This window comes from Pristis pectinata, chromosome 19 (assembly GCF_009764475.1).
Source record: "Pristis pectinata isolate sPriPec2 chromosome 19, sPriPec2.1.pri, whole genome shotgun sequence".
Lineage (NCBI taxonomy): Eukaryota > Metazoa > Chordata > Chondrichthyes > Rhinopristiformes > Pristidae > Pristis > Pristis pectinata.
This window is the reverse complement of record NC_067423.1, coordinates 4,846,335-4,861,795: the sequence shown is the minus strand read 5'-3', so window position 1 is coordinate 4,861,795 and position 15,461 is coordinate 4,846,335. Positions and strand designations below refer to the sequence as shown.

Sequence of the window (15,461 nt, the reverse complement as noted above, 5' to 3'; positions counted from 1 at the left end):
CTCAACTTGCAATTATGTTGTTATGTTACTTTAGTTTGTTGTGTAAGTTATATATAATTTAATGTTAATTTAAGATTATGTTAACATGTTTGTCACGTATGTAATGTACTGTGCTCATTTATACCCTGGGTATGTATATCTATGACAATAAACTTGAACATTTTTATCTGCCTCTGATGCAGGGAAAAGTTTCCTGCAGTCTACACTATCTATACCCCTCATTGAACGTGCCCTCCCTGTTGCTCCTTTTTGGGCCAGAATTCCCATGTGCCAGAGAGGATGTTAATTTTTTTCGTAGAGGCTTTGGGACCATCCTTGAAGGATCTCTTCTGTCCTCCTGACCACCTTTCACCACGATGGAGCTCAGAGTGGAGCCCTTGCTTCAGCAGTGTAGCGTTAGGCATGTGGACCATGTGGCTCACCCATCGGAGTTAGGGGAGTGTGGTGAGGACTTTGGTGCTGGACATGTTGGGCCTGGAAGCAGACCTGACATTGATTTACTTATCCTGTGAGTGGATTCGGAGAATTTTTGCAGAGAAGGTATTGATGGCACCTCTCTGCTGCTTTAAGGTGTTTACTGTGGGTACATAGAACATAGAACAGTACAACACAGGAACAGGCCCTTCGGCCCATGATGTTCTGCTGAACTAATTAACTAGTAATTAAACACCTAACTAAACTAGTTCTTTATACCTACACAAAATCCATTTCCCCCTATTCTCTGCATATCCATGTGCATACCTAAGAGCCTCTTAAACACCTCTATCGTATCTGCCTCCACCACCACCACCCCTGGCAGCACATTCCAGGCACCCACCACTCTCTGTGTAAAACAAAACTTTCCCCACAAACCTCCTTTGAACTTTCCCCTTCCCACCTTAAATGCATGCCCTCTAGTATTAGACATTTTGACCCTGGGAGAAAGGTACCGGCTGTCTATGCCTCTTGTAATCTTATAAACTTCGATCAGCTTGGAAGCCTACTGGAGAAGTGATGTAGTGATGCATCCTTGCTTGACCTGAATCTGCTTTGTCGTTGGGTCTGCAGTGGACCTGGTGGTTAGGATCATGACATTAGAGCCATAGAATTGTACGGCATGGGAACAGGCCATTCAGCCCAACTCATCCATGCCAGCCAACCTCACCACCCGGCACTTGGTCCATCACCCTCTATGCCTATTGGTATTGGTTTATTATTATCACTTGTACCGAGGTACAGTGAAAAACCTGCCTTGCATAGCGATCGTACAGGTCAATTCAATACACAGTGCACTGAGGTAGTACAGGGTAAAAACAATAACAGAATACAGAGTAAAGTGTCACAGCTACAGGGAAGTGCAGTGCAGGTAGACAATAAGGTGCAAGGTCATAACAAGGTGGATTGTGAGGTCAAGAGTCCATCTCATCATATAAGGGAACTGTTCAATAGTCTTATCACAGTGAGATAGAAGCTGTCCTTGAGCCTGGTGGTTATGTGATTCAAGTGTTCATCTAGACACTTAGTAGGGAAACAGGCCCTTCAGCCCAACTCGTCTATGCCGACCAAGTTGCCTTCCTGAGCTGGTCCCATTTGCCCGCGTTTGGCCCATATCCCTCTAAACCTCTCCTATCCATGTACCTGTCCGAGTGTCTTTCAAAGATTGTAATCGTATCTGCCTCAACCACCCTCCGGCAGCTCATTCCCAGCAACCCAGCTTCCACCTCTCTCTCCACACTGCACTCCAGGGTGAGAAAGGTCTCCCTCATATCCCCTCCAGGGTGAGAAAGGTCTCCCTCATATCCCCTCCAGGTCTCTTCCTCCTTCCCTAAATCTATGTCCAGTTTTATCTGCCTCTGATACAGGGTAAAGTTTCCTGCAGTCTATGCTATCTATACCCCTCATTGTACCTCAATCATGTCCCCTCTGAACCTTCTCCACTCCAGGGAGAACAGACCCCGCCTCTCCAGTCTCTCTTCATAAATGAAATGCTCCATCCCAGGCAACAACCTGGTGAACCTCCTCTGCACCCTCTCCAGCACTGTCACATAATTCCTATAGCGTGGTGACCAGAACTGCACACTGTACTCCATTTGAGATCTGACCAAGATTTTATAAAGTTGGAGCATAACCTCCCTACTTTTGTACTTAACGCCCCTGTTAATGAAGGCTGGTATCCTGTTTACCTTCCTAACCAGCTTGTCCACCTGTGTTGCCATCTTCAAAGATCTATGGACTTGTAGTCCAAGGTCCAATTGTCACAGAGTCATACAGCACAGAGGCTGGCCCTTCAGCCCAACTCATCCACACTGACTGTGTTGTCCAGCGAGCGAGTTCCATCTGCCTGCGTTTCACCCATAGCCCTCTAAACCTCCCCTATCCATGGACTTACCTAGATGCCTTTTCAATGTTGCTGATGTGCCCGCCTCAACCACTATTTCTGGCAGCTCGTTCCAAATATGCACCGCCCTTTGTGTGAAGAAGCTGCCCCGATGTCCCTTTTAAATCTCTTGCCTCTGATCTTAAACCTCTGCCCTCTTGTTTTTAGCAGCCCCTCCCTGGGAAAAAGACTATGTGCTTTCACCTTGTCTATGCCCCTCATGATCTTATACACCTCTACCAGGTCACCCTTCGATCTCCTCTGTTCCAGGGAATAAAGTCCTAGTCTACACAACCTCTCCTCGTAACCCAGGCCCCCAAGTCCGGGCAACATCCTGGTAAATCTCTCCCGCACTCTTTCTAGTTGAATAACATCTTTCCTATAACAGGATGATGAAAACTGTACACAATACTCCAAATGTGGCCTCACCGACATCTTATATAGCAGACTGAGGAAACAGATGTTTGAATGGTAATGAAAGCAAGTTTGAGAAGTACTCCCTTTTTGATTTTAATCTCTAAATCAACATCATCCTGTCCTAGTTTACCATTAACCTGATAGAGGCTTATAAGATTATGAGAGGCATGGAGAGAGTAGACAGCTCTACTCTACATGGGTATCTTTTACCCATGGTAGAAATGTCTAATACTAGAGGGCATGCATTTAAGGTGAGAGGGGGTAAATTCAAAGGAGATGTGTGGGGCAAGTCTTTACACAGAGAGTGGTGGGTGCCTGGAATGCGCTGCCAGGGGTGGTGGTGGAGGCAGATACGATAGAGGCGTTTAAGAGGCTCTCAGATAGGCACATGGATGTGCAGAGAATGGAGGGATGTGGACATTGTGTAAACAGAAGGGATTAGTTTAGTTAGGCATTTAATTACTAGTTTAATTAGTTCAGTACAACATTGTGGGCTGAAGGGCCTGTTCCTGTGCTGTACTGGTCTATCTATGTTCTATTAACCAGTTGGATATGATGACACGCTGGTTCAGATAGAAGATTAGCACCTAAAAATCTGGACCATTGAGACACAAATCTGAATCCATAAGACCATAAGACATAGGAGCAGAATTAGACCATTCAGCCCATTGAGTCTGCTCCACCATTCGATCATGGCTGATTTAATTTTCCCCTCTCAACCCCATTCTCCTGCCTTCTCCCCGTAACCTTTGACACCCTTACTAATCAAGAACCCATCACCCTCCGTTTTAAATATACCCAGTGACTTGGCCTCCACAGCCGTCTGTGGCAATGGATTCCACAGGTTCACCACCCTCTGGCTGAAGAAATTCCTCCTCATCTCAGTTCTCAAGGGATGTCCTTCTATTCTGAGGCTGTGCCCTCTGGTCCTAGACTCTCCCACTACTGGAAACACCCTCTCCACATCCATGGCAGCTGGGAATTTAAATTCTTTTCAATAAATCTGACATCAGTAATGAAACTACTGGATTCTCAGGCAAAAAGCCACCTTATTCACTAATGTCCTTCAGGGAAGGAAGTCTGCCAACTCAGACCTCCACCAGTATGGTTGAATCTATCTCAGAGATGGACAAGTAGTGGCAGTCACATCAGAGATAAATTAAATTCTATTAATGCATTTTTATAATTTCATGCACTGTACCATCAATCTATTATCCAAGCCATTAATGTTAGTGAATAATTGAGGCCCCAGTCCAAATCCTTGTGGGATACCACGAGACACTCGTAGTTCGAGCATTTGCCCATTATCCCTACTCCTGGGCATTGTGGATCATTTTTCCGACATTAGCAGAACACTTTGCTTGTGCTATAGCTGCTCGAACTATTTGTCTTTTATACAATTAAGCAGATTGAAATGTAGAGAAGCAACATCATTGCAGATGCATCTCTGCTGGGCAATATGCACTTATTGATAGATTTAAATTGCACAGGGCATTTGGACTGCATTTAACTGGAACTTCTTGCTTTGGGATTGAAATTTCCTCCATTATATAGAAAATTAGCCCCTAATTTAGGAAAAGGAAATTAGCCTTTTATATCTTTTTTCACTTTTTAACTTGAAGGATTTGTTTAGTTCTGAGTGCATCTGGTAAACTGTCTTTTAAAATGTTGAAATGTTGTTAAGAGCTGACAAACAAAATTACTAAAAAGCATTGTCCAGTGAGAGTGACATCAGTAAACACTGGAATCCTTAAAAACAGAAAGTGCTCTTACTGAGTGGTGCATTAGTTATCAAATCGACAATAATTACTTCTGGTAAATTCAGGAAAGGGTCTGTTTTTGGCACTTGCAGCTCTTCAGAACTGTTTGTTGTTCTTTCCTTGCCCTCCCATGTTCCCTTTCACTTTATGCTTCTTTTTCAGCTCTGCTGCCTTTGACCCGATCATAGACCTTTCCCCATTCATAGAATCAGACAGCAATACAGCAGGGAAACAGGCCCTTCAGCCCAACTCGTCCATACCGACCATGGTGCCCACCAAGCTCGTTCTATTTGCCCATGTTTGGCCCATAACCTTCTAAACCTTTCCTATCCATAAATTTATCCAAATGTCTTATAAATGTTGTTTTTGTACCTGCCTCAACCACTTCCTCTGGCAGCTCGTTCCATATACTGACCACTCTCTGGGTGAAGAAGTTGCCCCTCAGGTCTCTTTTAAATCTTTCCCCTCTCACCTGAAACCTATGCCCTCTAATTATTAGTTCCACTCCATGGGAAAAAGACTGGGTACGTTAACCCTATTTATATCCCTCATGATTTTTCTGCACCTCTGTAAGGTCACCCCTCAGTCTCCAACATTGCAAGGAATAAAATCCTAGCCTGGCCAACGTCTCCCTATAACTCAGGCCCTCGAGTCCTGGCAGCATCCTCGTAAATTTTCTCTGCACTCTTGGAGACATATCGGGACGAAACCCTGCAACTCTGCCTAAAACTGCAGACAATTCTTCTCTTCATCTTAAAAGTTGTTTAGATTTTCCAAGTCCTGTTAACCTGAAATAAAAGTCTGTTTCACTTTCCACAGATGCTGTCTGACCTGCAGAGTGCTCCTGTTTTATTTCAAGATGGCAGCATCTGTTGTAGCTCACTTCTAAATAAAATATTGATGGTTAATGGTGTTTTTTTTGCTGATGAGAGCAAATATTCTAAACTAATGATTACTGACCTGCTGGAGTTTTTCACTGCCTTTGATAAAGAGCTGTATTTTGTATTGATTGCATAAATTCTCTCTCGTAAATCTATGGACAATTTTAGAACACTGCCTCCCCACATCTGTTGCAATTATTAACCAAGTGAGCTAATCACATTTTCCTGACTCCAGCACTGAAATATTTGCCACTGATTGCCTCTCTGGCAAGCAGCAGTTTTCTGGAGGACCCTTCAGAGATATTCTGCGAATCAACAATTTCCTAAATGTTTTTTTTATTTGGATTTTAAAACCACTTTCAAGAGAGTGTTCATTTATAACAGCCACTTGGAGCAGTTTCAAAAGTACCCCATTACACAGCAGGTGTAATCAACATAAAGCCATCACAATGATAGGGTGACTGCTTGCATTTTTATTTAAATATTCATCATACTATGAGTCCTTAAACTCCCATGGCACTATTTTGAAGAATAGGGTAGTTCTCACTATGTCTTGGGGCCAATATGTATCCTTTCCACAACATCACTAAGACAGAGGTTGTTATCTCAGTGTTATTCTTGAGAGCTTGTTGTCTACAAATTGGCGGCTGTGTTTCCTACATTATAGCAAAAAAAGAGCTGGTCATTGACTTCAGGAAGAAGGGCGGAGAACACGCCCCTGTCTGTATCAATGGTGCTGAGGTGGAGGTGGTTGAGAGCTTCAAGTTCCTAGGTGTAAACATCACCAACAATCTGTTCCTGGTCCAGCCATGTAGATGCAATAGCCCAGAAAGCTCACCGATACCTCTACTTCCTCAGAAGGCTAAGGACATTCAGCATGTCCCCGATGACTCTTAACAATTTTAACAGATGCACAGTAGAAAGCATCCTCTCCGGATGCATCACAGCTTGGTAGGGCAACTGCTCTGCCCAAGACTGCAAGGAATTACAGAGAGTTGTGAACACAGCCCAGTCCATCACACGAACCAGCCTCCCCTCCACTGACTCTGTCTACACTTCCCACTGCCTTGGGAAAGCAGCCAACATAATCAAGGACCCCTCCCACCCTGGACATTCTCTCTTCTCCCCTCTCCTGTCAAGCAGAAGATACAATAGCTTGAGAGCACATCCCACCAGGCTCAAGGACAGCTCCTACCCACTGTTATCAGACTCTTGAACGGACCTCATGCGCTAAAGATGAACTCTTGATCTCCCAATCTACATTGTCGTGGCCCTTGCACTTTATTTGTCCACCTGCACTGGACTTTCTCTGTAACTGTAACACTATATTCTGCATTCTGTTATCCCTTGTACTACCTCGATGTATTTATGTATGGAATGATCTGTCTGGATAGCACGCAAACAAAAGCTTTTCACTGCATGTGACGATAATAAACCAGTACCAATAACATGGAAACAGGTCCTGAGGATCACTAAATCCAGAATCAGAATCGGGTTTATTGCCACTGACATGTCGTGAAATTTGTTGTTTTGCGGCAACAGTACATTAATGCTGCTTTATTCGCACCATTAGTTACCCCCAGATTCTACCACTCAGCTACACACTCTGGGCAACTTACCAGAATCAATAAACTTACCAGCACGCATGTCCTTAGGATGTGGGAGAAAATGGGAGCACTGGGGGCAGACGGGGACAGCATGCAAACTCCACACAGACAGCGCCAGAGGTCAGGATTGAACGTGGATCACTGGAGCTGTGAGGCAGCAGCTCTGTTGATGGTGCCACCCCACATCAGTAACTGTTTGCAAAAGACAGTTCCAAACTTTTCCCACCTTACTCATGTGGCAGTATTTCCTAGTTACTCCTGAGAACATCACCTTTCGTTTCTGGATTCTACCCCAGACCCTCCAACCTGTGGAAAGAGTTTCCGTCTGTCTGTCTTGTTGGTTCCCTTGCACTAAAATGGACTTTGTGTTTTTTTTTTTGTTCTAATTGTGTTCTTTCTTGCAAAAATTGTATATAATTTATGTTTAATGTATGTTTTTCTTGTGAATGCTGCATTTCTGATGTTATGTGCCTGTGATGCTGCTGCAAGTAAGTTTTTCATTGCACCTGTGCACACATGGACTTGTGCAGATGACAATAAACTTGACTTTGACTTTGACCTTGACCTTGGTCAGATCACCCTTTGTCTGTCTAATTCCAGGGAATACCACTCTAATTTGTGGAACCTCTCCTTGTAATTTAATCCTTGGAGTCTGTATCATCCTGGTAAATCTACACTGCACTCCATCCATAGAGTAACAATGATGTCTAACCGAGTAACATAGAGCACAGGAACAGGCCCTTCGGCCCATCGAGTCCATTCCAACCATCAACCATCCATTTACACAGATCCTTTATTAATCCCACATTTTTAACCACCAACTCCCCCCAGATTCTACCCCTCACCCACACACCAGGGGCAATTTACAGCAGGCAATTAACCCACCAACCCGCACATCCTTGAGAGGTTCTGGAGCACTGGGGGGGGGGAAACCCACACAGACATGGGGAGAACGTGCAAACTCCACACAGATAGCACCCGAGGTCGGGATCGAACCGGGGTCTCTTGCATGGGGAGGCAATGGCACTTCCAGCCTTGCCACTGTGATGCCCCTACCTCCCAGACCCACTCACAGGGCTTGGCATAGACGCTGCCTAACTCTCGTCCCATGTAGGGCCAAGGATTATGAAAGGAAGGACATGGGGCGTATCACACTAAAGAAACTGATGACACGGAACAAGACCATTCAGCCCATCATGACCAGGTTATTTGTTACTGCACCACCCCATCAGGCAGCGAGTTCCAGACCCCAGCACTCATTCTCAGCCTCTCTCTGTCTACACTTCCCGCTGCCTCGGGAAAGCAGCCAACATAATCAAAGACCCCACCCACCCCGGATATTCCCCCCTCCCATCGGGCAGAAGATAGAAAAGCCTGAAAGCACGTACCACCAGGCTCAAGGACGGCTTCTATCCCGCTGTTGTAAGACTCCTGAACGGACATTTTATACTAGATCTCTCAGTCTACCTGGTCGTGGCCCTTGCACCTTATTGTCTGCCTGCACTGCACTTTCTCTGTAACACTATATTCTGATTTTTTTTCCTTTTGAAATACTTGGATGTACTTATGTACAGAATGATGTCTGGATGGCACGTAAACAAAAGCTTTTCATTGTATCTCAGTACATGTGACAGTAATAAACCAATAACCCTCTAATCCTTCAGTCTATGCCCCCTCCCCCCTTACAGACCCCCATCTTTGGGAAAAATCGCCTTTCCTGATTACCCACTCTGGACATCTTCCCCACCAGGTGAACGGGTGAAAATAACGCCGGGGAAGAAGTTAGAAGGGTCTCTTGCTGACTCTGGAGAGACGCAGTGTGTTGATTTGAGTTTGAAGAAGAAAGTATGGTTTAATAATGAATCCAAATACTGTGAAGGAGAGGGAGAAGAGGTGTGTGTGTGTGTAAAACCTCCAGTTCTGGGGCACAGGCGGGAAGTGGAGCAACATGTCAGCATGTATCAGTGACTGAAGCATTTTCGCTTCATCGCATGGGCTGGCGCGGACGCTCGCCTTATGAGTTGTTTGGCGCAATGCGAATTAGCGTCAGGCAGCACAGAGGCAGTGCTGTTAGAGCGGAGAGCTTCACCCAGGCTGAAAGCAAGCGAGCAACCAGCTCTCCCTCCGCCTTGCTCTGTTACTCCGGGATAGCAAGTCTCCCCCACCAAGAACCCCCTCCCAGTTTACAGCCCACCTCCTGTCTGCCAAATGAGCGAACACTGACCTACCCTTGCCTCTCGCTTTATTCTGCTGTTGGTTCAGTTACAGAATTCACAAGACTCTTCAAAGAAGAGAAATTAAGAGGCGTCGACAGGGGAAATAATTAATATCGAGACACTGACAGTTTGTAGACTCCAGGAAGTGTCTGCTAAAGCAGACAGGCTGCCTCCCTGCCTACGGTTCCAAAGCATTTCTATCAATTTCTTCCTGCTGGTGGGCTTGCATTTGGGGCGAGGGAGAATTCTCTGCAATGGCCCGGGAAAACGAGGAGGATAGTATGTCCTGGAAAAAGCAAGCGGACGATATTAAGAAGGTTTTCGAATTCAAGGAGATTCTGGGAACGTAAGTAGCTCTAAGCAAACAGATTTTATTTTATTTAAAGCAAAATCAACGCTCATTGATTTATTGAGAGCATCGTGCATAAAGTGGGACGGCTTAATCTGTCCTCCCTCGCCGTGTGGAGACAGGTTTGCAGCCCAGTTTGATGCTTGAGATGGGATCAACGTGGCTACCAGGGAATCAGGATTTTTAAAAATATGCAATTTTGCGCTTAAAGTTCCCCACTGAGTCTCACGTTGTGGCCACTCGAGGTTGAAATGCCTTCAGGAGTGGGGGATGAGGGGTTCCCCACTGAGCTGTGGGTATCATTGATAGCCGGCTGTTGATCTGTCCTGGGTTGATGTTGGTGGTGTTATTAACTTGTCCGCGGGGGACTGTGCATGTAACGGGGCTTGCGTTAACCTGAGCGTGCACTGGGATGCGGTGGGGGTCGTCTGCAGACAGTCGGGTCAGGTGGGGAGTTTCACCGGTCGCCCTGCGGTTGGACTGGAGACCAGGGCTGCAGTTTTGCCTCTGCAGCCTACTGCGGTGAAGCTGGCTGTCGGCCTTAAAGCAAGGCAGGCACATTTAGAGAGTGAAACACTGGAACTAAATTGTCTGGGTGCTTACCACGTGTGCTGTGGTTTGGCCATGAACACAGTAACATCCGCATCCGGTGAGTTCGATGGTTTACGACCAGCTCCTCTTCAACCCCCCCTCTTAAAGGGCCTGTGATGTTCTCTGAACTTTCTGACCTTACTGAGTCACAAGTCCAGGCTCCAGTGTGGTACGTAGGGTGGGTTGAATTGCCTCTCAGATGCAGTGAACCCCCCCACCCCCACCCCTTGGGTGTCACCTGCTTAGAACACAGGAACAGGATCTCAGCTCACCATGTCTGCACCAAACACAGTGCCCAGTTAAACTACGCCTACCTGCCTGCACATGACCCACATCCCCCCCATTCCCTGTGTATTCATGTGCCTAACAGCCTCTTAATCGTATCTGCCTCCACCACCACCCCTGGCAGTGCATTACATGCACCCACCACTCTGTGTAAAAAAAACTTACCCTGCGCATAGAACAGTACAGCACAGGAACAGGTCCTTTGGCCCATGATGTTGTGCTGAACTAATTAAGCTAGTAATTAAATGCCTAACTAAACGAATCCCATCTGTCTCCACAATGTCCGTATTCCTCCATTCTCTGCACATCCATGTGCCTACGTAAGAGCATCTTAAATGCTTCTATCGTATCTGCCTCCACCCCCACCGCTGGCCGTACGTTTTAGACATCCACCACTCTGTGTAAAAAATCTTGCCCTGCACATCTCCTTTCAACTTTACCCCTCTCACCTTAAGTGCATGTCCACTAGTATTTGACAACTCCATCCCGGGTAAAAAGGTTCTGACTCCATCCTGTCCATGCCTCTTCATAATTTTATAACCCTCCATCAGGTGTTTCCTCGTCCAGCAGGTTCCTGGGTAATCCTCGAGCAGCAGCACAAGCCGATTATGTTGGTGTTGCAACAGTGCTGTTTATGGGAGCTTACTGTGCACAAAGTGGTGGCTGTGTTTGCTATGCTGTAACGATGGCTGCACGTCGAAGGAACCTCATTGGTGGGGGAGAGATTTGTGACATCGGGATGTGAAAAGTGCTATAAAAATGCAAATGTTTGTTTTTTTTACTCAATTCATATTCAAGAGCAATTCAAGTCGAGTTTATTGTCAGATGCACAAGTCCATTAGTTTAGTTGGTGCAATGAAAAACTTACTTGCAGCAGCATCACAGGCACAGAGCATCAGATCAGCAGCATTTACAAGAAAAATTAAACATAAATTATACGCAATTATACAAGAAAGAACACAATTAGAACCAAAAAAGCAAAGTCCATTGTAATGCAAAGTGGTGACAGTGTTGCTATACTGATGTAGTGATTAGGGTTGTGCCGGTTGGTTCAAGAACCGAATGGTTGAAGGGAAGTAGCTGTTCCTGAACCTGGCGGTGTGGGACTTCAGGCTTCTGTACCTCCTGCCCGATGGGAGCTGCGAGAAGATGGCATGGCCCAGATGGTGGGGATCTTTGATGATGGATGTTGCCTTCTTGAGGCAGCGCCTCCTGTAGATACTACCGATGGTGGGGAGGGATGTGCTCGTGATGTATTGGGCAGAGTCCACTACTCTCTGTGGCCTCTTGCGTTCCTGCGCATTTGAATTGCTGTACCAGACCGAGATGCAACCAGTCAGGATACTTTCAGCAGTACATCTGTAGACATTTGTTAGAGTGTTCGATGGCAAGCTGAACCTCCTTAACCTCCTGAGAAAGTAAAGACACTGGCACGCTTTCGGTATGATTTATTTATATACTGTATACTGCAGTGTTTGAAGTGTTATACAGTAGGTCTTTTAGTCCTATTCTGATAAATGGCCATTGCCCCGAAACATTAGCTCTATTTCTTTCTCTACTGATGCTGCCCGACTATCTCCAATTAGTTTTTCTGTTTTTATTTGGTATTGGTTTATTATTGTCACATGTAACGAGGTACAGTGAAAAACTTGTCTTGCATACCGTTCGTACAGATCAATTCATTACACAGTGCAGATACATTGAGTTAGTACAGAGTGTATTGAGGTAGTACAAGGTAAAAACGATAACAGAATACAGAGTAAAGTGTCACAGCTACAGAGGAAGTGCATTGCAGGTAGACAATAAGGTGCAAGGTCATAACAAGGTAGATTGTGAGGTCAAGAGTCCATCTCATCGTATAAGGGAGCCATTCAATAGTCTTATCACCGTGGGATAGAAGGTGTCCTTTGGTATAAACTGTCCCTATTTCCTTTAGTATTGGATCTTTGGAATTCTCTTCCTAGGAAGTTGTATCTGAAAGAACTGTGAGCAGTGACCTTGTAAAGCTGAAGTGAGCTTTATAAAACCACGAGCAGCTGGTGATCACTGGATCTCTTTAAAGTGGATTGTCTGATGTTATACTGAGTGACAAATCCTTCCCTCACCTTGTGTCGTACTGCTCGGCTTTCAGTTGGAAATAAAGAGACCTGCGTTTCAATAGCCCCTGTCATGATACTTTCTGGATATCCCCAAATGTTCTACAGCCAGTGCTTGTTGGGATAGAACAGGACATGCTGGAAACACTCAGCAGGTCAGGCAGCATCTGTGGAGAGAGAAACAGTTATGCTGCAGGTCCGGGACCCTTCACCAGAGCTGGGAAAGAAGAAGACATGTTAGTTTTCAGATGCAGAGAGGATTGGGGTGGGGAATCGGTGGAACGCATGGAATATCTTTGATAAAGCGAGACCAAATGAGTTCATGTAGCAGTTAGTCAGATTATCCTTCTGTGTCTGGTGAGGCTATGGGATCTGCCCAACAGGCCAGACTATAATAATAGAACAAGAAAAACCGAGTCAAAGTGATGACAGAGACACATCAGACGGCAGATGCTGGAATCTGGAGCAACACACAAAATGCTGGAGGAACTCAGCGGGTCAGGCAGCATCTGCGGAGGGAAGTGGACAGTTGACGTTTTGGGTCGAGACCCTTCATCTGGGTTGAAAGGGAGGTAGGCAGTATAAAGGGGGGGGGGGAGTGGGAATGGTGTCGGATGCTAGGAAAATTCCATCAGAATCAGACCAGACTCCATCTTCTTCAGCCCTTTTCCACCTATCACCTGCCAGCTCTTACTCCACCCCTACCCAGAGTACTTCCCTGACGGAGAGGGACATGGCTCCTCGAGGCAAGCACGTTGATGCTTGTTCGTGGTACTTGGAGTCATACTCGTGTGTGGAGATGGATGAAGGATTTATTGGCTGAGAGAGCTGATCACTGCTCCTGATGCAAGTTAGAATTATAGAGTTATACAGCGCGGAAACAGGCCCTTTGGCCCAACTTGTCTTTGTCGACCAAGTTGCCTAACTGAGTTAGTCCCATTTGCTTGCGTTTGGCCCATATCATCTGTTGTTGCGTTGAGATAAGAAATTTCCATTGTATTTTGGAAGCTTTGATTTTTTCCAAGAAATTCCAAGTTTCCTGTACTTTAAGCACCAAACATTTCTCTAGTTGTGAATCCTGCTCCTGCCAAATCCCCTAATTATGATTCTGTGCAAACACTGATTTGATAATTGGGGAAATGGTTTAGACTAATTGCTCAATGGAATGTCTCCTAAGAATAACTCTTCAGGTCTTTGACCTGAGACATTAATTCTGTTTCTCTGCACAGTTGCTTCCTGACCTCTTCAGAGTACATTTTTTTTATTAAAACAAAATAAACTTTATTCATAATAAAAGAAACTATATACAATAATAAAAACTGTTCAAAACTTTACATTCATGTACAGTTCAATTCTTAGTGTTACCTTTTTATATATAAAAAAACACAGCACCAATGCCACTCATTTACAACATTTGAGCGGCTTCCTTGCCTGACCCTGCCCCTCCCTCTCCAGTGGCAGAAGAACCCTAAACTATCGTCCTACATTTGCGTAAACTAAATTTAACTTTCTTTCAATCATCTCTATCTGTAAAGTCACCAACTCTTGTTTGGATGGGGTCTCAGGGTACTCGTTTTGGTAAGGACAGCAGATGTTAATGAACCAGTTGGGTTTTTGCAACACTCTGGTTCTTTGCAATCACCTTTACTGAGTTCAGCATTTATTTCAAATTGGCTTATTTTAATTTAAATCCCCTAATTACTGTGGTGGGATTTGAACTCTTACTTCTGGGTTTGGTCCGAACTCTGGCTGCCAATCCCATAACTTAACCACTATGCTACCATGTTGTACTGCTTAAGATCAGGATGGGAGCAGGTGACTGTCCTTGACCCAAAACCTCCTTTAAGGCATCATATGATCTGAGGTCTTGGTAAATTGGTTTATTATTGTCACATAAGATCTCTTTATTAGTCACATGTACATCGAAACACACAGTGAGATGCATCCTTTGCGTAGAGTGTTCTGGGGGCAGCCCGCAAGTGTCGCCACGCTTCCGGCGCCAACATAGCATGCCCACAACTTCCTAACCCGTACGTCTTTGGAATGTGGGAGGAAACCGAAGCACCCGGAGGAAACCCTCGCGGACATGGGGAGAACGTACAAACTCCTTACAGACAGTGGCCAGAATTGAACCCAGGTCACTGGCGCTGTAATAGCGTTACGCTAACTGCTACACTGCCGTGCTTGCCTTGCGTGTAGCAAGGTACAGTGAAAAACTTTGTTTTGCATGCCATCCATACAGATCATTTCATCACATCAGTACATTGAGGTAGTACAAGGGAAAACAATAACAATGCAGAATAAAGTGTTACAGTTACAGAGAAAGTGCAGTGCATGCAGACAATAAGGTGCAAGGCCATCATGAGGTAGATTGTGAGGTCAAGAGTCCATCTTATCATACTAGGGGACTGTCCAATAGTCTTATAACAGCGGACTAGAAGCTGTTCTTGAGCCTGGTGGTACGTGCTTTCAGGCTTTTGTATTTCCTGCCCGATGGGAGGGGGGAGAAGAGAGAATGTCCGGGGTGGGGTCTTTGATTATGTTGGCTGCTTTCCTGAGGCAGCTTTGTCCCTGCTTTGATCTGTTCTTAGCTCGGTGCCAGTTTGTCGTCTGATAATGCTCCTGTGAGACGATGATAAAGGTGCTACGTAAGTGCAACTTGTTAATTCTAGAAAGTGAGCAAGTAATGCAAACGATACCAAGTGTATTGCGGCTATAACAAACTGTGGAGCTGATTGCATTGTCGACTTCCACACTACAGAGTGCGCCTGCTGCATTTTGTTGGAATTCTTAATTATTCGTTAACTGTTGTCACAGAGTTGTACAGAAACAGGCCCCTAAGCCCATCGTATCTATGCCGACCTTGTTGCCCACCTACACTAATCCCACTTGCTTATTTAAGT

At 45.3% G+C, this 15,461-nt stretch overlaps 1 protein-coding gene across 1 annotated transcript in view; it reads left to right on the top strand.

Annotated features, from left to right (window-relative positions):
- The first annotated feature begins 9,097 nt into the window (after window positions 1-9,097).
- The window catches only part of camk1da (calcium/calmodulin-dependent protein kinase 1Da), a 361,859-nt gene continuing 355,495 nt past the window's right edge, over window positions 9,098-15,461 (top strand). Inside the window, exon 1 of the mRNA XM_052033511.1 lies at window positions 9,098-9,583. Within this exon, the coding sequence (XP_051889471.1) occupies window positions 9,492-9,583 (92 nt within the window). The 5' untranslated portion in view covers window positions 9,098-9,491. The remainder of the gene's footprint in view (window positions 9,584-15,461) is intronic.